The 23,493-nt window shown below is 44.4% G+C and overlaps 3 protein-coding genes across 3 annotated transcripts; 2 read left to right on the top strand and 1 right to left on the bottom strand.

Moving 5' to 3' along the window:
* Positions 1-160: 160 nt before the first annotated feature.
* On the bottom strand, positions 161-7,500 carry V2A60_010394 (uncharacterized protein; the record flags this gene model as incomplete). Its single annotated transcript, XM_083261650.1, has 7 exons — positions 161-939; positions 1,839-2,499; positions 2,598-2,695; positions 5,270-6,316; positions 6,381-6,711; positions 6,781-6,921; positions 6,985-7,500. 7 exons carry the CDS (start codon positions 7,498-7,500, stop codon positions 161-163), a joined length of 3,573 nt encoding a protein of 1,190 aa, XP_083117776.1.
* Positions 7,501-9,754: 2,254 nt separating this feature from the next.
* Positions 9,755-12,165, top strand: V2A60_010393 (capsule biosynthesis phosphatase; the record flags this gene model as incomplete). Its single annotated transcript, XM_083261649.1, has 4 exons — positions 9,755-10,054; positions 10,135-10,325; positions 10,382-10,844; positions 10,924-12,165. The coding sequence occupies 4 exons, from the start codon at positions 9,755-9,757 to the stop codon at positions 12,163-12,165; spliced, it is 2,196 nt and encodes a 731-aa protein (XP_083117775.1).
* Positions 12,166-19,623: 7,458 nt separating this feature from the next.
* On the top strand, positions 19,624-21,584 carry V2A60_010392 (uncharacterized protein; the record flags this gene model as incomplete). Its single annotated transcript, XM_083261648.1, has 2 exons — positions 19,624-20,593; positions 20,707-21,584. 2 exons carry the CDS (start codon positions 19,624-19,626, stop codon positions 21,582-21,584), a joined length of 1,848 nt encoding a protein of 615 aa, XP_083117774.1.
* Between the last annotated feature and the right edge of the window lie 1,909 nt (positions 21,585-23,493).

The following is a 23,493-nucleotide window of genomic DNA, read 5'->3' as shown; positions in this document are numbered from 1 at the left end:
CGCGGGTTTTGTTGAAATTCGCAAGACTGGCTGTCGCTGGAGCTGTAGCTCGAGGGCGAGCCCGAGTTCCACAGGTGCTCTGAAAGCCATGGTGACTCATCCGTTTGCCATGGAGACTGGCCGGGATCCATTGGAGGCATGTGTTGCGGCGGCATTTGGGCTATGGGTTGGTCTGCGTAGTGCCAAGGGGATGACGGCCTCTCCATGAAACTTTGCTCCGGCTCAGATGTGTCGTGGGCTGGCCATGGTTGGGGGTAGTGAGAGTCAGAGCTGTGCTTGTTGGGGCTCGATCGGCCATGTTGATGGTCTTCGTTTGGATAATGCTGTCCACGTTGGGCATGGTAGTCGTCTGGGTAAGACGCTCCTTGACGAGATTTGTATTCTGGGCGAGAGGCTCTTCTGCGGGATTGATACTCCTCTGGGTGCGAGTCTCTGCGCCGAGAATGACTGTTGTCGGGGAAAGCCTCTCCGCGTCGAGACTTGGATTCTCTTTCGTGGGTGGTGCAACGTCGACATTTGCGCCTGGATGGGTGTGGGCAGTGGTGCTCCTGAGCGTCAGGCCTACTGTCGATGGGGTTGGAAGTTTCGAAGGGTGGTCTGGACGAACGTGCAGAGTGGTGCTTTCGAGGTCTGCCTCTGTTTGGATCCGGGCTGGACGCGTCTCGGGGTGGCCTGGACGAACGTGGAAAGTGGTATTCTCGGGGTCTGCCTCTGTTGGGATTGGGACTGGATGCTTCAAAACTTGGTCTCGGTGAGCGCGGGAAGCGATATTCTCGGGGACTGCGTCTACTGAGGTTGGGATTGGATGCTTCAAAGCTCGGCCTGGGAGAGCGTGGGAAGTGATGATCTCGAGGACTGCGTCTATTGAGATTGGGACGAGAGGCTGCTTCGAAGCTGCGTCCAGGCGTGCGGGAAACGCGCTGTTCTCGGCGACGGCGTCTGTCAAAATCAAGGCTGGAAGTTTCAGAGCAGGGCGAGACCGATGTTCTGGAGCTGGATGACGTGGAGCTAGGCGATTCGGGCCACATCGTAGCGGCATCGTGGCGACCGGCCATCTTGGGGTTGATAGGTTCCGAGTTGGATTGTTTGGGGGGGATCGAAATGTAGGCCGGGCGACTGGATGCCTCGGAGCTGGACGTCTCGAAGCTATTAGATATAGGGCTAACTGAGACGAAACTGAGGCTGCTAGGCGCCTCGGAGCTGTCCGACGAGGAGGCGCAAGATGAGCTGAGCTTGTGTGATGGACCATGCCTGTGTGATGGACCAGGCTCTTGCGATGGACCAGGCTCGTGTGATGGACCATGCCTTTCCGGTGGACCAGGCTCGTGCGATGGACTAGGCTTGTTTGATGGACCATGCCTTTCCGATGGACCAGGCTCGTGCGATAGACCAGGCTTGTCCATGGGAGCGGAGTTGTGGGAGGCAACAGATTCCTGTGATCTGCGGCGTCTACGGAGGACTAGGGACTGATGTGAAGCGGCGGAAGGGTGGGAATCCGTTTCGAAATGCACAACGGGTGCAGAAGGGCGACACGACTTGTCCACACGGTGAGAGTCGTGTGAATCATCCGAAACCGTCTCTGCGTAACAGTTGTGTTCGGCGCGTACGAGCTTGTCAAACCGATCAAGGCGACCCCGGCTAGGCGAGCTCTAATCGATTCGTGGGGGCGTCTTGTCTGTGAATGGACTTGAGCTGCGTCTAGGTAGGGAGGGTTAGTACTGGGAATCTCAGAGGTTATAATGGGAGAGAGCGGGAAACGCGTGTCGTTGAGAAGGAAAAAGAAGACGAAAAGGAAGAGTAAAAGGAAGAGGGCAAAAGAAAGAAAACCTACGACCGACGACGCTCTGCTTCTTTGCGCAGATTGTCAATGATGCGGAGCATTTCTTTGCGACCGCCGTAACTGTCCACCATTTTGCCGCCCATGCTCATCGAGACCTTTTCGCGGGCGGTTGCGCCGAGCAGGCGCTTGACGAGCAGGTGACGCATGAGTAGGCAGACAAAGACGCCGCAGTCGCTGCCATTCTCCTGCTGGGGGCTGTCGTCGAGGTTGATGAAGCGCAGCTCGCGGCGGAGGAGCTGGGACAGCTTGCGGGTGGCGAGCTTGCCCTCGTCAAAATTGGCGCTGCCGAGGGAGTCGTAGTGGAAGGCGAGGCCGTCGTGGACGGAGACGAGCAGCAGGGACCAGTGGGAGCCGCCCTCGGCGTCGGCGACGTTGCGATTGTCGTTGATGGGGAGGAAGATGTGCGTCACCTTTGTCAGGTCGGGGAGGCTGCCGTTGGCGTGACGCAGGTCGTTGGCGCGCATGAGCAGAAAGGCCATGCTCGGGCGGAGGAGGCAGATGCGGGCCTGGGGGTATCGTGGAAGGGTCTCGCGCTCGAGGTACTCTTGCCAAAAGGTGATGACATTGTCGGTGAGCCAGTCGTTTTTGAGCGACCTGACGTCGCCGACGGTCAGACTGGCATCGTAGTAGCTGAGGTAGGGCTTGTCCGAGGTGGAGAGCTGGAGGTGGCGGGATGGGTTCGCGTGTTAGCGGCGGGCCGTACCAGGTGTGAGGAGGGAGAGAGGGAGAGAGAGCAGGCAATGGTGGTGATACGCACAGATTCCCCCAGGCGAGCGATTCGCTGGCGGAGAGGCATGCCGTTTCGAAACTTGCGCTTGTTGCGCCGAAGCTTGCGTGAGCGGTCCACGATGGGCACTGCGAGCGACGGGGTGGGCGAAACGAGGAAGCACCGGAAGGGAGCGTTTCAGGCGGGAAGGTAGAAGAGAAGAAAGAGCAGGGGGGAGGGTATTATAGGTTTTTTTTTTCTTTCTTCTTTCTTTTTGGAAAAGCAGAGTGATTTGGAGCGGGGACCGACTCGAGGGAAAAGACGGGAGAGGAGAAAAAAGAAGAAGAAAAAGACAAAAGGGTGGATGCGTGTTTGGGAGAGCAAAGGAAACAAAGGGTGTGAAAGGAAATCGATGACCGTTTGGGGCAGAAGGAGGGAAGAGAGATCTCAGGAATATCTGATGGGCAGAAAATTGAAAAAAGCGGGGTACATGATGGATGTTGGAGTGAGTGGCAGGTGGGAGAGTGGTTAGTGTGGCGCTAGCGGGCTGGGATTTGTGGCTAGTGGTTGAGGCGAGTGGCTAGTGGCTCTGTACGGATTAGATTTGTTTCAATCAGGTACAGAGGAATGAAGAATGCTGCAAGACCTGGACATGCTCTGATGTCGTCGTTTCTGCTCTCGTGCAATCCCGGTTTTCTGGCACATGCAGGAGCCCGTCAAGAAGGCGGCGTACGCACTGGTATACGTAGGTGGGAGGGGATAAACAAGTTTGCTTGGGGGCGGTGCTCGCCTGTTGAATAAAGAGGGCGCTGTGGCTGAGCCGGGTAGCGTACATTGTACCAGTAATCCGTACTTGCTGGCAAGCACTTACTAAGTACCCAAGTACCGAGGTACCCGTCGTACTTACATGCTCGGACCAGCAGGCAACACAGCGCGCCTCGGCGACCCCACACGCCCCGTCCGCCCGTCTACCAGTGCTGATAGTACGTAGGCCAAATCGCTACTTAATCAACAAGTAGGGCAACCAGTCTCCGCTGCACATCCGTCTCGATTTCCAGGGTCTACAGACGTCATACCTACCTAGGTAGGCAGGCAGGCGGGCAGGATGGCAGGTAGGCAGTTGGGGCTCTTCAGTGTACGCAAGCTTCCTTGCTCCCCCGCCGTTGCATCACCAGTCCCAGGCATCAGGCAACTTGATGACGCCGTGCCAGCCCATACCTTTTATATTCGTATACGACGCATGGGATCCCCATTCATGACATGTCACTGCAAGCCTCCCACAACGTACCGGAACGTGCTACACCCCAACTCACCATCTGTACTCAGCTGTCAGCCTGGACCAGACACACGACCTACCTGTCCACCCGGAAAAAGCCCGTAATACAAGACCTACCGCCGACATGGCTGTATCGTCAATCACCACTTGGACCCTTGCTCACTATCTTACCCATTTCAGGCCTCTGTACAACCCCCTGTACAACCTCTGCACAACCTCTGTACCATGTATCTTCTTTGTCCTCTGCATCGCACACCGCCCCATCGTTCTTTACGATGCAGTGACACCGAGCGCCTATCATTCCGACAACGCACAACTTGTCGACATGCACGACAAAAAACATGTGACACTTGCGGGTAGCGCTCCCTGCTTTCTTGAAGAACGAAAGCCGGCGCAACAAGGGTCACCGCGCGAGTGCGCTCGAATCACAACGCGACCGTGCAACATGACTAAAGCGTATAATAGCGAGGGACGGAGCAAAGGAGCTGACACGCATTGTATTTTAAAAACTTTTCTCATCAATTGACATGTCGTACGTGGAAGCAAATACAAGCGTGTCAAGTCACTTGGCTCTAGAGAAACCCACACTGGGGAGCAGAGTTATACCGCCCAGAAAGTACTTTGAGGATTTGTAAAAAAAAAAAAAAAAAAAAAAAAAAAAAAAACAAAGATGGGGATAAACATACGATGGCAGAAAACGAGAAAAATTCTTTTGAAATTAGCGAGCCTCATAAAGCGAAGAAGAGATCTTGACAGCGTACCTAGAAAAAGACAAGACATAATATGTCACGCACTCACCTAGCTCTCCTAGGTAGGTGCTATAGGGCCTCATGGCCTATGCGGCTTTCAAGCTAGATAGTACGCTCTATACACTGCAGGAAATACTTGTGAATATATTCCTTTTAATGTATAAAAGGAGAGGTATTATATTAATATATACATATATATATAGACTCAATAATCTATTATATACTATATAAATTCATAAAGTATTTCAATTCATCAACATTGTCTTTTATTAATTCCAAGAAGGCTGGAATATCTGAGGGGGATTTTTTTTAAATCATATTCTAATGAATAAATATCTATCGCTTGGACATGTTCCTAGAACTTACGTTTCTATCAAATAAGATATTCAGTTGCGGCATTGATACCTTGGTGATGCCCGACACTGCCTATCAGCCGGCCTGCGCCAGGCTGCCAATAAATACCGTCTTTCTCTTTCTTTTTCACATGTTGAATAACAGCTATAACCCACTACCAGATTGTAGTAGTCTAGTACATAGAGAATTGTGTGGTGTAGCGAGCTACCGATGGAGCAATGCGCGCTCCTCCTCAAGTTTTCCGTAGAACACATCTACTTGAGTAGAATTTTGGTAATCAAGACGATGACCACATCGATGGTACAGTAAATCTCTCGGCGTGGGGTCTGAGCTACAACAATGACCCCAGCAGTCGGATATCTTGTTGACGATCGAAATAAAGGGATTTGTGCGCCGAGTCTGGTCAATGATGTGAATAATTGTTGGTATGGCAACCTCGTGGAAGAGGTCCTGTTCGAGAAAGACTTCACTGAGGTAAATGAAGTCTTTGAAGAAACGCAGCGGAATAAAGTAAATGTCACTCCAACCGACACACCATTCGCGCTCATTGACCACGTACTCGGTCGATTTTTGCTTCAATGCCGCTGCAGCTTGCATTGCCTTCTCATGCATGCCTGACGACCAACCATGCCAGGCTAGTTCTGAAGTGTTGGACATGCACAAGGTCACCGGCCCCGCTACCGGTGCCAATGCGGGCGAAATAAAAGGAAAGTGTATGCTCTCAAGGTCCATGCCGGTCCAAGCGAGGGGATCAATCCACGCATCGAAATGAAAATAAAGCATGCCGTCAATCTTGGAGTCGGAATCCAGTATTGCTTGCATCGTGTATGCGACTTGACGGTAAATAGTAAAGGTGATTGTAGCCGCGTCATTTTCCAGGCTAATTCGATTGAGTCCGCTATCCGGCGCGGTTCCGTCTGGCAGTGATATATGTATAGTGTCGAAGAATGGCTCGTACTTCATGAGGTGTGGCACTCTGCTCTCGATTCGCTGGTTCCACCGAATGAAAGCCATGCTGTTCTTGAACGGCGACTGAAGTGGCTGCTGCTTTCGTGTGGTCACTTGCTGCGATGCAAAGTTGGTTGTCATCGTAAAACCCACCACTGCCAGGGTGTTGAACAAGGCTGCAGCAAAGGAGAAGATGCAAAACCTTCGACGCCTGTGCCATAGAGTGCTCAAGCCGGCTAGCTCTCCAACTTTCTCTTTTGTAGAGGCAGTAATGGAGGGCTTTGGGCCCGCCAAAGTTATGTAAAGCCCTGACGAGAGGAAGATGATAATCGAGCCCGGGACGATCAACATGGTGAATGAGGTACCGAACAGGATTGGTGAGGTAGAAATCAAAATCGTAGTACCGATAGCGGTCGCCAGACATTTGATTACTGCATCGGCATCTGCGCAAACATGATACGATTAGCCAGCTTTTCATGGGGTCGTCGCCGGGTCACCATTACTCACACTTGTACACAGCATTGATGGCAAGGCCGATAAAAACATTGCTCACAATGATCATGATGGCGCCGAAACTGTGATAGCCTTCAAGGAGCCCAGGCTCACCGGGCTTGATCAACCTTAGAAGAACGTGGCAGAGTAAGTTTATACAAGTCCCTGCCCCATAAAGATAGAAATTGATGGCGTGCAGGCTGCCCTTCTCCGTTTGAAGAAGGCTCTGGTTGAAAACGCCAGCTATAGAGCTGAGAAAAACTTGGAATATGAGGAGCCAGTAGACTGCGGACCCGAGTTGGGTTCCGGCAGAGGGGTCATACTGAGTAACAACCAAGCCGCAGACCTGTATTGTCAAATGTCAGAAGCTGCAAGAACTGGTCTCCGGGTCTATATCGTATGAGGGAGAGCTTACTTGCATAACGAGGGAAAGCCACTGCTTTCCCGTGATCTGCGCGTGGAGCATAAATCTCATTACCATGGCCGTTATGAATGTCACGCCGCTCCTGGTCAACTGGATCGTAGCTGGATCCGTGAGCCGATAACCAACAAATATCTGCGACAGAAAGGTCTTAGCTTTGACAGTATTACCACATCCACGACCTGATTTTCCACTAACCAGATTATTGACCAACACGTAGCACAGCGCCAGTCCACAAAGGCCAAACACAATGTGTTCGGAGACCTCATTGCGCACCGCCTGCCAGAAGCTCCCTGCCTGCAGTGGCTTGCCCGTCTCCAACTCCAAATGCCTATGAAAGGGGTCCTCCTCGTCAAGGCCGGCGAGGTCCTCTTCATCTCTGTCCGATAGCTTTCCTTCCCGCATGAGAGATGCACCGAGAGGGGACATGCGGCCAGCATCTTGCGCATGTACCCTTGCGTATCCAGTTCGCAACTTCCACTCCTGGTAAAAGAAAAACGCCGAGAGCATCATTTTCAGGAACTCGGAGATTGCAATTGAGCCCGACGGCGAAAAGGCGTATTTACCGTCATTCTGTGCCAGCTTCATGGTAATGCCCATGATGACCTGGACAGCAATGAGAGCCAGCGCGCTGTACGCCGCATAGCTCCTTTTGTTGACCAGATATCGGCCTGCAGAGGCGGCTACATACGCGAAGCTGGACCTGACCGCCATGATGACACGGTGTGGATGGGTAATCGGAGTAGGTAGTACGTGCCGTTGTCGTGTCGTAGAAAGGTTTGCAGGAGCGGGGGAAAGTCCCCGTAGGCTCAAAGTTGTGAGCTTTATCCTGGTATTCGCTGGCAGTCTCGATGATAGAGGGCAAAGACTTGAGGATAGATGGGAGGGAACAGGAGCAGATAAAAAAATTGGCTCCTCAGGCTAGAGTGCAGCCTATACGCGAAAACACAAGACCACGTATATTATTTCCAGGGAGCTACAGACATTATCTATACATTTCATGCAGTGGATTACACATGTTGGCATCATTGTTTGCGAGAGAAATCTTGGCATGATTTCTATGGAGTACTGAGTGCGAGGCGAGAGTTTGATACCCTGTCATGCATGGCGTTGTGACGTTGCCTGAATTCTTGAGCTCGTCCCGATCAAGTAATACTCTAATTAGGCAGACCGCTCTCAAAATGGTTAGCGGCAAGAAGAGATATGCTCCCTACTACTATCACACTCGGCGGTGCGACCGATTCATGTGTAAAACTTGGGGCTGACTCGCACGGTCAAGGCTCTTGTTGCAGAAAAATATTCCCACTACTCCGTGGTAGCATTGGCAACCCACGTGGTACTGAGCAAAAAGACCACAGACCAGGAGCCCAAACAACTTCAGCCGACCTGACGGCGGTCCAGAATCGTGCTGAGCCTTTGGTCCAGCTGGTGAGAGGCGTTATAGCTACTCAGTAAAACTCTAGGTATGATCTCCGTACGTGACAGACATTCCCACAAAGAATAGCCCAGCTCCTCATGACCACTGAGACCATTCTGTGGAAAGACAAAGAACTGACAGTCTAAAGGGCGTCAATTATAATGCAGCGCCGATGAGGAAGTCTGCAGAGGGCGGATATTGATCACTCCCTGATCGCTCATACAAGAAGATCGAAAAGAGCCCCATCCCCTTTCCTACTAGTAAATGCTTCCTGGCCCCTTTTGAACCCTCCTCTGCGTATGATTGGCTATACGCTTTGTGCTCCATGAATCGTCCGCAAAGCTAGCAATCAACCATGCGCACCGTTTTGCTGAGCACCAGTCAGAGCACGAGACAGCAGGGCGACTCAGCCGTTAGGTGAGCTAGAAATACATTCCTTTTCGGTTCTAGTCTGTTTTTACCCCTTTTTCAAGGATATTTAGCCTGACGAATACTGAGTAGGATGAAAATATTGTACATCTAGGGATGTATGTTAATGCCACTACCCTATTCAGGAGTGCCTGTTAAAATACGATGTGCCTAAAAGGGGGCTAGCTCAAAATAAAGTTACCTTACTGAGTAAGTATACTGGTAAGGGATCAACATGGTGTAAAGCCTGTGCCTCGTACGTGCCTCGTAAATTTGACAGTTCTGTTCGTTATGCACACGCGTCGCTGACGACTACGCATTGCATCATCGCCACTCCATCCCTGCTTGGCGAGTTTACTGAGTAGACATGGTGTATTTGCAGCCCTTGAAGTTTGTTAACACCGAGTAAGACTCGCTTAACATGCTTAGCTGTACGGAGTACCGGGAGACTTTCTTTGATATGTGATTTACTAGCTTTCTATCTAACCTGCCTTTATTAATAGTAGTCGAGCCCGACTCTGCGCTAGACAGACAGGGATCGACGGGACAAATGTAGGAACAAACAGAAGGAGAAAATTCCAAGTTGGAAAAATTTTCCATGGCATCTGGTTAAATGTCAATCCTCCCGTGGTGTGGTTGTACTATACAGTATACGGGGTACACTCTGTTTGATTGTAACAGCTGTACCGAGTACATAGACTGGTTGATGTCCCTGGACATATCTCAATGCCGCCAACCCTTGAAGGAGCGTCTGCCAAAAAGTCATTCGGCTAGAAACCGAATAGCGGCGAGCACAAGATACCTGACGAGGGCATGACAGGGTGTAAAACGTCATTCTCTAACCCGGTAAAATGCTACCGAGTACCGAGTACGAAGTAACGACTCGTGGTGATTTGGTGCTTCATGAATACGAGTCGCCATCGATTTGAAAGGCGACAGTGCATACACAAAAAGATTGGTGCCGACTTGGCAATGTCAGGGGCGGAAATGCATATATTGGAGCTGCACGAATTCGCTCTTCGGCCGCCATTGCTGCATCTCTTGAAGGTCTCCTTGGTCAAAAGGCTCACACTGCCGAGCTCGTCGCAGGCAAGCCGGCTCCAGCACACGGTAAGCAAATCTTCCTCGCACTCTTGAACCATCATGGCCGTCACAAAGCCAGAGGTGGCGCTCAATGTCATCATTCCTATCGGCGGCCAGGGCACGCGCTTCTCAAAACAGGGCTACCGCTACCCCAAGCCTTTGATCAACATCGTTGGCAAGCCGATGATACAGTGGCTGATTGATAATCTTACACTACGTCCTTGCGACACGCTTTGGATCGCCGTCAATGAGTCGGTCGACGATAACTTTCAGCTGGGTCAGTTGATCCGAAAGTCGTTTGCCACCCTCGATGCTCGTGTATTGGGATTGCGGCACCAAACCAAGGGGGCCAGCGAAACCGTACGTCCTCCCCCCCCCAGCATTCAACTTCATGTATTACGAGACCAGGTCAAACAGCCGCTAAAACGTCTGACCTCTAGTTGTACATTGTGTCGCAGAGCATGTCGAGTGAGCATTTGGCAAAGAGAACAGTCTCGCTCGACTGTGATACAATATATTGGACAGACATACTCGAGAAAGTCAGAGCAATGCCCGCCGGTTATGGTGGCTGCATCTATTTTATGGACGATGGCGACTTCCCAATCTATTCTTATATCAAGACAGAACACGAGTGAGTTTGCTCATCAATGCTTCATTATGCGCGCCGGTTCTCTAATCTGGCACTAGGGACTCTGTCGAGAAGATCACAGAAATCCAAGAGAAGACGGCAATCACCAACAAGGCGAATACTGGAGCTTATATTTTCCCGTCCGGAAGCCAGCTGAGACATTGGGCGGCCAACCATCTCGACACGCCATTGACAGCCGATCGTCTAGCCGGAGAGTACTTTACGTCTCAGCTAGTTGGCTGCATGATTGAGAATGGCGTTCCTTTTGCTGCGCTGCCAGTCGAAAAAGACGACTTCAGCATCGTCGGAACACCAGAGCAGCTGAGAAACTTCCTGATCCTGCTCAAGAGGGATGCAGCTGGATCCAGAGCCCAGGCTCAGAAGCGTCGCTTCTGTTTTGACCTGGATATGACGCTCGTCGGCGCGCCTGTCAGGCCAGGTGACTACTCCACGTGCCCACCGATAGAACGCAATATCAAGCTGCTCCAGCAGCTGTTCGACGCAGGACACCACATTATTATTGTAAGCATGTGCTCAGATCTTGAAACCTGCAAGAACTTGCCTAGTGCTTCAGAAGCTGACTTGAACTCTAATCGAATAGCAAACAGCCCGGCGCATGAAGACGCACCATGGCAACGTTGGCAGCGTGATGGCGGATGTGGCTGTCACCACTTTTGCGCAACTTGCAAGATATGACATCCCATTCCATGATATTCATTTCGGAAAGCCATACGCTGATGTGTATGTTGATGACTTGGCAGTAAACGCGAGGTTGGATACCATGCAGGAGGTCGGCTGGATGCTCGACGAGGCTCTCGAGTTTGACGATGCCCATAGCCCACAAGCAGCGGGCATGATTGCTTCTCGAGACTTTAACACCATACAAATTGTCAACGAGGCCGTGATCAAGTCGAGCAAGTCGGACCACATCCTCGGTGAGCTCTTCTTCTACTCTCACATGCCGCCCGATCTTGCCGACCTGTTCCCTCACATCCACAATGTCGATTATATCGAGGAGACTGGCAACTACACGATTCACATGGAAAACAGACACGGCCTGACCTTTTCGCATCTCCTGGTCGGGCGCTCCATCACCAGCGGCCGCCTGTCCACGCTTCTCGGGGGCCTCTTCAAGATCCACTCGACCAGCTCTTCCGCCAAGTCGACGCTTCCCATCTCCTGCGCCCTGTCAGAGCGCTTCGAGATGCACTCCGCTGAAAGGAAAGGCGCACCCAGCATTTACGACAACTACGGCACCAAGCTGCGCCGTCGCTACGCGGAGCATCGCAGCCGCTACGACGCTCTCGGCCCGCTTGCCGCGTCCCTGTACGCGCGCATCAACGAGTTCCTCGACACGTACGAGGCCGAGAACAAGGCCGTGCGGGCCGACATCATCCACGGCGACCCCGTGTTCAGCAATGCCATCCTGTCGCCCGACGGGACGGGCGTCAGCTTCATTGACGTGCGCTGCCAGCTCGGGGACGTCCTCAGCCCCGAGGGAGACATTCACTACGACTTGGCCAAGGTGCTTCAGTCTCTCTGCGGATACGACCACGTCATCCTGCTTCATGCCGACAACGACCCTCGCTTGGAGGACATGGCGAGTGGATGTGTTCCCCTCCTCGACGATGTGGACGCGAGACTCCTCGAGGGCTTGCGGGAGACCTTTTTCCGTTCCATTGAGAAAAACTACGCCTCGCGTCTGCATAGAAAGTCCCTCTTCCGCCTGACCGCGTCATTGATCTTTAGTCTTATTCCACTGCACCATCCAGAGCTGGGACCCGTATTTTTGCGGATGTGCAAGGACACGATTGACAAGGCCAATACGGCAGCAGACACATGAAAATTCCGAACTGTGTGTTGAGCATCACTTGTCATGTAATAGTTGGAGAAGAAAGGGGGGGGAGAAAGGGACCTAATATGCTTCATGACTCCCAACTTGCGTTAATGTTGGTTAGAGCTGCCAAAAACACATGCCTCTCTCGCCTTGAGTTTAATCGAGTGCTTCGTAAGGTTTTTTTGGGAACCGTTTTCACCTTGTGCATAAAAGATTAGTAGGCGGTGTATAGTAACATGAATACTCAGGAGGCTTACTAATCAAATCGCGTATTTCCGCAAGTTCCTGCAAATTTGACAATAGGCGGCAGCCATGGCCACCAAATCTTGAGATTCCGCGTTTCACCATTTGACGGTTCTTAAGATCCTGTAACTTCTTTTTGCGTGATCTGTCGTCAACCTGATAGACTCTCTTTTAGCGTTCATGCAGACGCAAACAGCAATAGTTTCTCGTCTTGGCAAGAAAGGAACACAACACACACAAAGTCGCCCAGATCTCATACAAGATGGGCTCTGCTCTGCAGTACTTCAGTGTTGAGACCGGTCCACGGAACCGGAGAAACATTCCCCCGCAACATACACATATATATATAGAGTGATGTCCCTAGGCAGAAGATAGCCCTTAAATTAATTAAGAATTTTCTCCTTCTCTTCTTCCTTCTCCTGCTTTCCTATACTAATAGGTTATAAGCCTAGAAGCGCTAAATTAACTATAAGAAAGTACTATAATAATAGGACTTATCTATTAATATCTATATAATAATTATATAAGCTAACTATACTAAAATTTATATATAATAAGGTAGAGAAAATTATATATAATAAAGGAAAACCTACCCTATAAAAGGAATAAGAAGGATACTAGAACCTAAAGATCTAGGAATCTAGAAGTATCTAAAAAGACTTAGGCTACTAGTACTATATTAGCTAAGTTATTAAATTAAATAAGATATAAGCTATTAATAAGGAATCCCTACCTTACTAGTATAATAATCTAGTACTAATAATAATAATTACCCTATAATCCCTACTAGTATATAAGGATAGTTATTTCTAACCCCTAGTAACTAAGTATAGTAATTTAGAACTCTATATCTAATCCCTATTAGCTAAGGAAAGTAACTTAGAACCTTATTTCTAGTCCTTAATAAGCCCCCTAATAAAATACTATAACCTATAAGTAAAACCTCTCTAAATAGTATAAGATAACTAAATACTAAATAAGGATAATTTCCTATATCTAATAGTAATACTCCTAAAGTTCTAAAGTAAGCTAACTAAGAAAGAGAGAGATTTTTAACTAAAACTAACTTTAAGCCCTATTAATATAGATAGCTAAATCACTATAGATAGTATACTATTACTAGTAATAGGAATAGTCTTACTCTTTAGACTTAAAGTTATTACTAGACTAGGAACTCCTAAAGAACTATTAATATTACTATTACCTATACTAATACCTAAAAACTAACTATTAGTAAAACTTAGTATCTATAAAAGACTATTATAAGATAACCCTAAAAGAATATCTAAATCTACTAAAGCTTAAATTAGAATTTAGCTATACCTAATAAAAAGAGGTATTATTAGAGATATTAGACCTTAATAGTTATAGAAAATACTTATAGGAAGGTCCTAGGTATACTAATCTCCCTAAACCTAGCGAAGATTATAAAGTAATAGCTAAAGCCCTACTAGAATAGAAGACTTCTTAGAGATAGGCTATAGCTATTATTAATATTATACTTAGTAGAGTAGTAAAGAAATAGACTATAGGTCTTAGTATAGTTATAAAGGTTTTTAAAGTATTAGAAAAATAATATAAGCCTAAGGGCATTATTATATATAGGAGTATAGTAAATAAATTACTTACTATTATATTATCCTAATATAATAATATTATAGACTATATCTCCTAGTTAATAATAACCTAAAGTAACTAAGAGAGCCTAGATAAATACTTTAAGTTCTCTAATAATATAATAGTTTACCTATTCCTCTCTAGTCTAAGACCTAAATATAAAATATATATATATAAAATTATACCTATACTAATACTAGTATAAGACTCTAAGGGAGATATCCTAATAGATATAATAACTTTAAAAGAAGTTACTATAAAGGCTACTAATATTACTAAAATAAAATAAATTAATAGCTAGAAAGAATAAGCTATCGCTTAAACTATTACTATAGCTACTAAGTATATATAGCAATTAGGCTTAGGCTTAAATCCCTAATCCTAGTATAACTACTATAAAATTTAGATATACTATATAGTAGATAGGTACTAGAACCTATACCCTAAACTATAAAAGTACCTAAAGAAGTATTAAGATAATAATAACTCTAATAAATATATAGACTCTAAATACCTTATCTTTAGATAGTATACTAAACCTACTATAATAATAGATTCTAAACTAGCCTAACTTATATTTAATATTAATAATAAGATAATAAAATATACCTAACTAATAGCCTTTATATCTATTAAACTAGGACTTAAATTTAGTATATTAGTATTAATATACCTTAAGCTACTCTTACTAGACTCTAGTACCTTAAGCTATATCTTTAGTTATAAGGAACTTATAAAGGACCTTATCCTATATAAGGGATTAGGTATATAGAATATCTTAGGTATTATTAATAGGCTAATAGCTAGAGGTACTATAATAGTTATCCTAATAGAAACTAAAATAACTATTAAACTATAGAATAGTATTCTATAGGATATAGCCCCTATAAATCTAATATTAGTTAGCTAACTAACTACTAAAGATACCCTAGTTACCTTTAGTAAAGATAAGGCTATAGTATTACTAAATAGCTCTACTATTATAATAGTAAAATAAACCTTAGGAGTATATATTATAAACTATATAATACCTAATATAGGAATAGTAGTATACTTAATTAATCCTAAATACTAGCTATAGTATAATAGACTTAAATACCTAGGTAAGTAAAATATTAATAAGCTAGTAAAAATCTTAATAAGAATTAAACTAATAGATAAGATAAATACCTATAAAGCCTATATCCTTAGCTAGTATAAAGAGATACTATATAATTATCCTATAAAATAAGGAACTTAACTACTAGAAAGTCTCTATACTAATATTATTAGATTACTAAGAATTATCTTATAGGATAATAAGTAATACTAGATTATAATAGTAGATAACTTTATAAAAATATACTAGGTTATTACTATAGCTAATAAATTAGAGCTACTATAAGTACTAATAAACTTCCTAGCTTAATAATAAAGGCCTAAATATAGATATTACTATATATACCTTAATAAAGGGGGGGAGAATATTATATAGTAGCTCTAAGATACCTATAATAAGAGAGATATCTAGCTATAATATATAACTATAGACTAACACTAATAAAATAGACTTATAGAAGCTATTAATAGGGTACTATAAGATAAGCTCTAGCCTACTATATATAAATCTAAGATACCTATAAGATACTAGTTAATTATAATAAAGACCTATTTAATACTCTAATAGTATATCCTAATATAAAAGAATAATACCTAGACTATACTATATAAACTATAGTTTAGTAATAAACCTAACCTTAGTTACCTACGAGCTATTAGTAGTTAAGGATATAGAAAGCTATCTTATAAAATACCTAAAGGTAATAAAAAGTTAATATCCTATATACTTCTTAGCTACTAGGGATAATCTAACTATATTATTATAGATAAAGTATCTAATAGTTAACCTATTATTACTAATAATATTATATTTAAAGAATAAACTACTCTATAATAGCTAAATATATAGGCTACTCTAATAACCTATAGACTAGCTATAGATATATCTAAGTAATATACTAGAAGTAAACCTTTATTATATATATTAATTATTATACTACTAATTAGTAGGAGTTAATATATACTAACTACTATACCACTAGCTAGTAGGAGTTAACTATTAACTAGTAAGAGTAAATAAGGTCCTATAGTAGAACTTAATAATACTAATAATAACCTAGCTATCCTAGACCTTATAGGACTACTAATCGCTAGTAATAATAATCCTAATAACTTTATACTTATAGATAATAATAACTATATTAGCCTTAAATAGTAGTTCCTAGATATAGAGGATAATGCCTTAGTTATTATTAAAACTATATTTAGAGAGGATTAGTACCTAGATCTATACCTAGAAGCTAGTATATTATTAAATAATAGCTCTTTACCTATTAGCTTACCTACTCTAAGTAGTATAATAGTTATAGACCTAGAGCTACTAGATTTTTAGTAGGCTCTAAACTAGCTATAATATAACTACTAGCTATATATAGGTCTTAATAGAGTAATAGACCTTACCCTATTTAATAAAGTAATAGACCTTACTCTATTTAGTAAGCCTATCTATAAGGATAAATTATAGTCCTATCGTAAGATAATCCTCTATCTAAAGACTAATTAGTAGTACTAGGGAAGAGCTATAGCTAAAGAATATACCTTAATCTTAGATAATAATATAGTAGTTATTATAGATATACCTAAGGATAAAATAATCCTCTAAAGAAAGTAAGTATATAAAATTAAAAGAGGTATAAATAACTAGATTATTAGATAGAAGGTAAGATATATAGCTAAAGGCTATAGCTAACGATAAAGACTTAACTATAATAAGATATTTATAAGTATACTTAAGATTATAATACTATAGCTACTATTAGTATTTACTATATCCCTTAACCTAAAGATTAAATAGATAGATATTAAGACTACCTTTCTATATAGGCTAATTAATATTAAAGTATATATTAAGACCCCTAAAGAATATATATATAACTTCCTAGGGAAGTACTAGAAGCTCTTTAAATCCCTATATAGCCTTAAGTAAGTACTAAGGATCTAGTATATAATACTCTAGAAAATACTCTAAAGCCTAGGCTTTAAACCTATATAACTAGATAAATTACTATTTATCTAAAAGGATAGACTTATTATAATAGTCTATATTAATAACCTACTAATTATTAAATATAATAAGAATACTATTACTAAAGTTAAGAAAGCTCTATTAGAAAAATATAAAATAACTAATATAGGCCTAATATCCTACTACCTAGGTATTAAGATCTACTAAGATAAATAGACCTAGATACTAATACTCTTATAATAGTATTATATAGAGGCTTTACTCTATAAATATAGCCTTTAAGATTATAAGCCTATTAATATCCCTATAAGCCTAACTACTAAAAGCCTTAAAAAGTAGCTACCTATAGAAGGTTATTAGTATATAAGTACCTATAAAAGCTTAATATACCTTTATAATTATACTAGACTAAATATCTATTTTACTATAGAGTATTACTATTATTTTATATCTACCCTAAAAGCTAAATATATTACTAGATTAAAATACCTACTATACTATATTAAGGGTACTCTTTATTATAAGCTAGTATTTACTAGCCTAGATAAGGGACCCTAGGTTTACTATAATATAAACTATAGAGGCTATAAGCTTACTTAGAAGTCTATAGGTAGTTATACTATCTCTCTAGGAAGTAATATTATTTCCTAGTACTTAAAGCTCTAGAATATTATTACTTACTCTATTATAGAAGCTAAGTATATCTCCTAGAGTAATACTACCTAAGAGGCTATTTAGATTTAGTAATTATATTATATTATCCTAAAGACTCTTAGATACCCTCTAGCTTATACTAAGATTATTATTTAAGCTAATAATATTAGCATAATTATATAGGTAATTAGTACTAAAGACTTCCCCTAGATAAAGTATATAGATATATATTACTATTAGTTATATAATAAGAGTATACTCTATTAACTTAGCTTTACTTAGATCCTAAGTATTATAAATATTATAGATATTATAATTAAACTACTAGCAAAAGATACCTTCTATATATATAGGTATAGTCTAGGACTTTAATAAGTACCCCTAATAATTAGAATATAATTCTAACCTAAAACTATTATATATAGTTAAAGGATAGCTACTATATATATTACTATATATTAATTACCTTCTTTTATAGATTGCCTAAATACTTAGGTAGGCTAGTCTAGCTACTCGATATTCGTAAGCTAACTTTTATTTTCTATAAAAATTATTTATATAGTATTTACTAAAAATTAACTTACGAATATATAAGCTAAAAGACTAGTATATAATAATACTAGGAGATAGAGAATATAGCGCTAGTAAGTACTAAAAAGAAGGTACTAGCTAACGAGTAGGAGAACGTAGGAAGGATATGAGTATCTTCTGTTATATAGTAATGAGTAGGAGTGTTAAGACTAGTCTACGGAACTAGAGAAATATTCCCCCGTAATATGCACATATATATATAGAGTGATGCCCCTAGGCAGAAGATAGCCCTTAAATTAATTAAGAATTTTCTCCTTCTCTTCTTCCTCCTCCTGCTTTCCTGTACCAACATTCAGAGTCTCGCATGAGAGCTTGCGTAAGAGCCCGGTGGAGGCCCAGGCAGGCATTCGGAGCCCCCTCCGAATTCCGAGTGCTGCGCGCAGAGTTTTCCTCAACGCGAGCCAGCTCAAGAGCGTCAAAGGGACTGTACAAATCTTCTCTGACCCCATCCTTAGACGCAGCCATATTGGCGTGCGAGGGGCTGGTCCTTACCAGCACGCGTATTGTGGCCTCGAGTGCCATTTGTTCCAGCTGCTGGATCATCGGTAACAGTTGCGCTTCGACGTCAACCGCCGGCCCCGCTGCTGTCCGAAATCTGTACGCGCCGGTGATGATCTATGCTGCTCGTTGTTGGGACCCTTTGCATGGCACTGATCAGCGTCTCCCCACCATGGAGAGATGGACGGGCAATCTATGGACCGCCAAGCGACCTCACACCATTGAGCACAGGCTACTTCCCCTGCACAAAGACCTCTATACTACGCACTGGGGCCATCTTTACCAGAATCCGCCTTACAAGCGTGGTTTTCGTCAAAAGACTGATGCCCCGTAAATAAGTATATAAACAAATCTGGGGCTGTCTCAGGTAGGCAATCGGGGCTAACCAAAATCCTGTGCGGGGACGTGGACTATATGCTAATCTATATGACAGGAGTTGACTATAAGTGGCTCATAACCTAGCAAAGTGCTAAATGTAACGTTCATATCTTGTTGTTAATGCCCAACGCGGCCTAACAAGCCGGGCCGTGCCTAATAATAACTATTCCTGGCATCACCCCCTCCTCTCGCGGCCCCGTGTCCTGCACGTCAGCGCGATGTGATGGTGTTGTCCGCCAGAAACAGAGATGATTTGCAATATGGTGGCTGAACCGAGCCAGTTGTCAGCTATATGCTGGGCGTTCTCCTATCACTTCAAGTATCCCCCCTTTCCCGAGACTTGGAAACGTTTCCCACGACAACTTTCATCATCAATAAGTATAGTCTGCTACCACTACATAAGTATAATATTATCAAAAATGTCGAACCCGTCTATAGAAGCATATACTATTGGCTGGATTTGCGCCTTGCAAGAAGAATATGATGCTTCATGCTGCATGTTTGATGCCGAATTCGACGGCCCGGATACAGGCGAGCCCAACGATAACAACACCTATGCGTTTGGTCAAATCAGTGGGCATTATGTGGTCATCGGATGCCTGCCCGGTGGCCAGTACGGCACCAGCTCTGCCGCCAGTGTTGCCAGAGACATGGTCCGCTCTTTCACCAAGTTGAGGTTCGCATTGATGGTCGGTATAGGAGGAGGCGCCCCCACAGCGGGTAAAGACATTCGACTAGGTGATGTCGTGGTCAGTCAGCCTCAAGGGAAACTGGGAGGGGTGCTGCAGTACGATTTCGGGAAGCAACTCTCCAACGGAATATTCGAACAAACGGGGCAGCTAAATGCTCCTCCCCCAGTCGTGCTCGGAGCTCTTCCAGAAATGCGACGGCGTCATAATAATCCGAAGAAGCCTGACAGAATTGCCGAACATGTAAAGCTGATGGACGACATGCCTTCCTATCAGCGCCCAGCTAACGATCGACTATACCGTACCGAGTATTCGCACAATGGCGGAGACGACTGTGAGGACTGTGAGAGTGGCGGACTAGTGCAACGTCCGTCGCGCTCTGGTGACCGCATAACTACTGTTCACTACGGCATCATTGCTTCAGCCAATTCTGTCATGAAGAATCCACAAGAAAGGGATAAATACGCCAAAGACCCGGCCCTGAACGTCTTGTGCTTTGAAATGGAGGCTGGTGGCTTGATGAATAACTTTCCCTGCCTAGTGATTCGTGGGATTTGTGATTACTCCGATTCCCACAAAAATGATAGTTGGCATCACTACGCAGCCCTCGTAGCTGCGGCGTATGCAAGGGAACTGCTTCATGTTCTCAAACCCGCGAACGTGGACATAGCTCCATCCTGGGGCGGGAAACTGGAGGAACGTAAGTAGCTCTGCTCGGAGACATGGCATTTACTTGGGTTCCTCACTTGGCCAATGTACTTCAGTCGTGTGCGCTAGCTTTATTTACAACAATGATTGACTAACATGTTTCAGTCCTTGCTAGCATCCGAGGTGATATTGAGCACTTGTCAGCAGATGTCAGTGGCCTTGTTGGCTTCCATCAAAATCAGGCGGACGAAGCTATTCTCGATTGGATCACGACAACCGACCACGGCGCTTACCAGAGCGATGCCATAAAACTGCGTCAGCCGGGAACAGGCCAATGGCTTTTGGGGTCTGAGAATTTCCGCAGATGGCTGGAATCTAGTAATCAGACGCTCTACTGTACAGGACCTCCGGGTGTAGGCAAGACGATCCTCACATCGATCGTAATCGAGTTTCTCAAAAATCGATTCCGAGGTGACGCAAATATCGGCGTTGCTTATATCTACTGCAAATATGACCAACAAGAGAAACAGATGCTAAATCATCTTCTCGAGAATGTATTGAAGCAGCTATGTCATTGCGCCGGCTCTCTCCCTCAATGCGTGAGAGATCTTTATGACACGCTTCGGACCGAGGGAACGCGGCCTTCTATTGAACAACTTTCAGATACTCTCAAATCTGTGGTATCATCATTCTCATTAGTGTTCATCATGATTGACGCACTTGATGAATGCCTCGACGCGCGTGACTCCCGTGAGCGGCGGCTAGTGGAAACTGTCCTCGCCCTCCAGACATCGTCTGGAGTCAACATCTTTGTGACGTCGAGAAATATAACAGAGATCGAAGAACAGTTTAAAAAAGCTGTCAAGTTGAGCATACAGGCTAGTAAAGAAGACTTACGACTATACCTGGGAGGACAAATGGGTCAACTGCTAGTCGACGTCTCCGAGTCCCCGGAAGTACGGCAGGCTATTGAAACCAAAATCATTGAAGCTGCTAGCGGAGTGTATGTTGCTCTTGCCTTGTTTACCAAAATCAAAAGTTGACAAAAGCTAGTTTCTTACTTGCAAAGCTCAGCTTTGACTCGCTGTGCGACAAGTTTACTCTCAAACAGATCCGCATTGCTCTAGAACAGCTGCCGACCGGGCCCAACGCATACCATGAAACATATACAAGAACAATGCAGCGCATTTTTAATCAAAGCGCTGGCAGTGGAGAGCTCGCTAAGCGAGTTTTATCCTGGATCACAATTGCAAGGCGTCCTCTTACGTCTGAAGAGCTTCAACACGCACTCGCAGTGGAGATTGGCGAACCTAGAATTGACAACGACAACCTCATACAGATAAAAATTATTATCACCGTATGCATCGGGTTAGTTGTTGTTGATGAGAAGAATGATTATGTTCGCCTCGTCCACTACACACTTCAAGACTACTTTGTGCAAGAGCAAGGACGTTGGTTTCCCAACGCGGAAAGCGATCTTGCCACCCACTGCGTTTCTTATATCTCAAGAAAAATCTTCGAAAGCAAGCCTCGTCGATTTGAAACCGGAAAACGGCTGAGAGAGAATCCCTTTTATGGGTATGCCGTAAGATATTGGGGAGATCATGCTCGCGAGGCTTCGATGAAAATTGATGGCTCAATTGTAGAATTGCTTCTACATGAGGCTAAAATCTCCAGCATCAATCAGCCGTTAATATTGTCTCAGGATTACTTCGATCACTACCTTATAGATCACTTCGATCACTACCTTATATATCACATCGATCACTACCTTATAGATCACTTCGATCACTACCTTATAGATCAGTTGAACGGATTGGTGCATATCGCAGCAAAATTTGGACTTGAAGAAGTTGTATCAATCCTAATCAGCGAAGGACATGCTCCGGATCCGGGGGACTACTTGGGGAGGACACCACTGTCCTTCGCAGCAGAATGTGGCTACGACTTGGTAGTGAAGCTGCTTATTGCCCACCCAGACGTCGATATCAACTCCAAAGGAGACGGCGGCTGGACCCCGTTAGGTTATGCGGCAAGAGAAGGACACGTGGCTATAGTGAGGCAGCTGGTCAAGAAATGTGCGGAACTCAACATACACCTGACCGACAGCTGCGGGCCCAAAGGACAGACACCGCTGTCGATTGCTGCCAGGCAGGGACATGTTGAGCTTGTGAAGCTATTTCTTGCTCATGGCGCGGACCCTAATATACCAGGTGGTATGCGGGATAAGCAACAGATCCCGTTAGCGCTCGCTGCCGAGAGGGGACATGATGATGTTGTAGAGATATTACTTGCACATCCGAAAATCCACGTTGACCAAATCGACGGAAATAACCATACTCCTTTACTCTACGCGATAGAGAGCCATCATCAATTCATCATTAAGCGGCTACTTGAAAAGGGTGCTGATCCCAATAGAGAAGTACTTGGCCAAGTCATAAAGCCAGTAACGCCACTTTCAGTTGCTATCGAGAAAGGATATGATGATGTTATGGAGTTATTACTTGCACATCTGAATATCTGTTTCGACTATAAAGACATAAATAACCGGACTCCTTTATACTATGCGGTGAAGTATAGTCGCAAAACCGTTATTAAGCAGCTACTTCAAAAGGGTGCTGATCCCACCATAGAAGTACTTGGCGAAATCACAGAGCCGGTAACGCCACTTTCGGTTGCTATCAAAAACGGAGATAGTGATGTTGTGGAGTTGTTATTTGCATGTCCGAAAATCCATTTCGACTATAAAGACATCAATAACCGAACTCCCTTATACTATGCGGTGGAGTATGGTCGCGAAACTATTGTTAAGCAGCTACTTCGTAAGGGTGCTAATCCTCACATAAAGGTAACTAGCCAGAGCACAAAGCTAGTAACACCGCTTCTGGTTGCTGCTAAGTACGGATATTATGATGAGATAGAGTCGATACTTGCACAGCCGAACATCTGTGT

Source organism: Cordyceps javanica, chromosome 7 (genome assembly GCF_051103115.1).
Source record: "Cordyceps javanica chromosome 7, complete sequence".
In the NCBI taxonomy this organism is placed as follows: Eukaryota; Fungi; Ascomycota; class Sordariomycetes; order Hypocreales; family Cordycipitaceae; genus Cordyceps; species Cordyceps javanica.
Note: the sequence above shows the minus strand (reverse complement) of the source record. Positions and strands in the feature narration are given on the sequence as shown.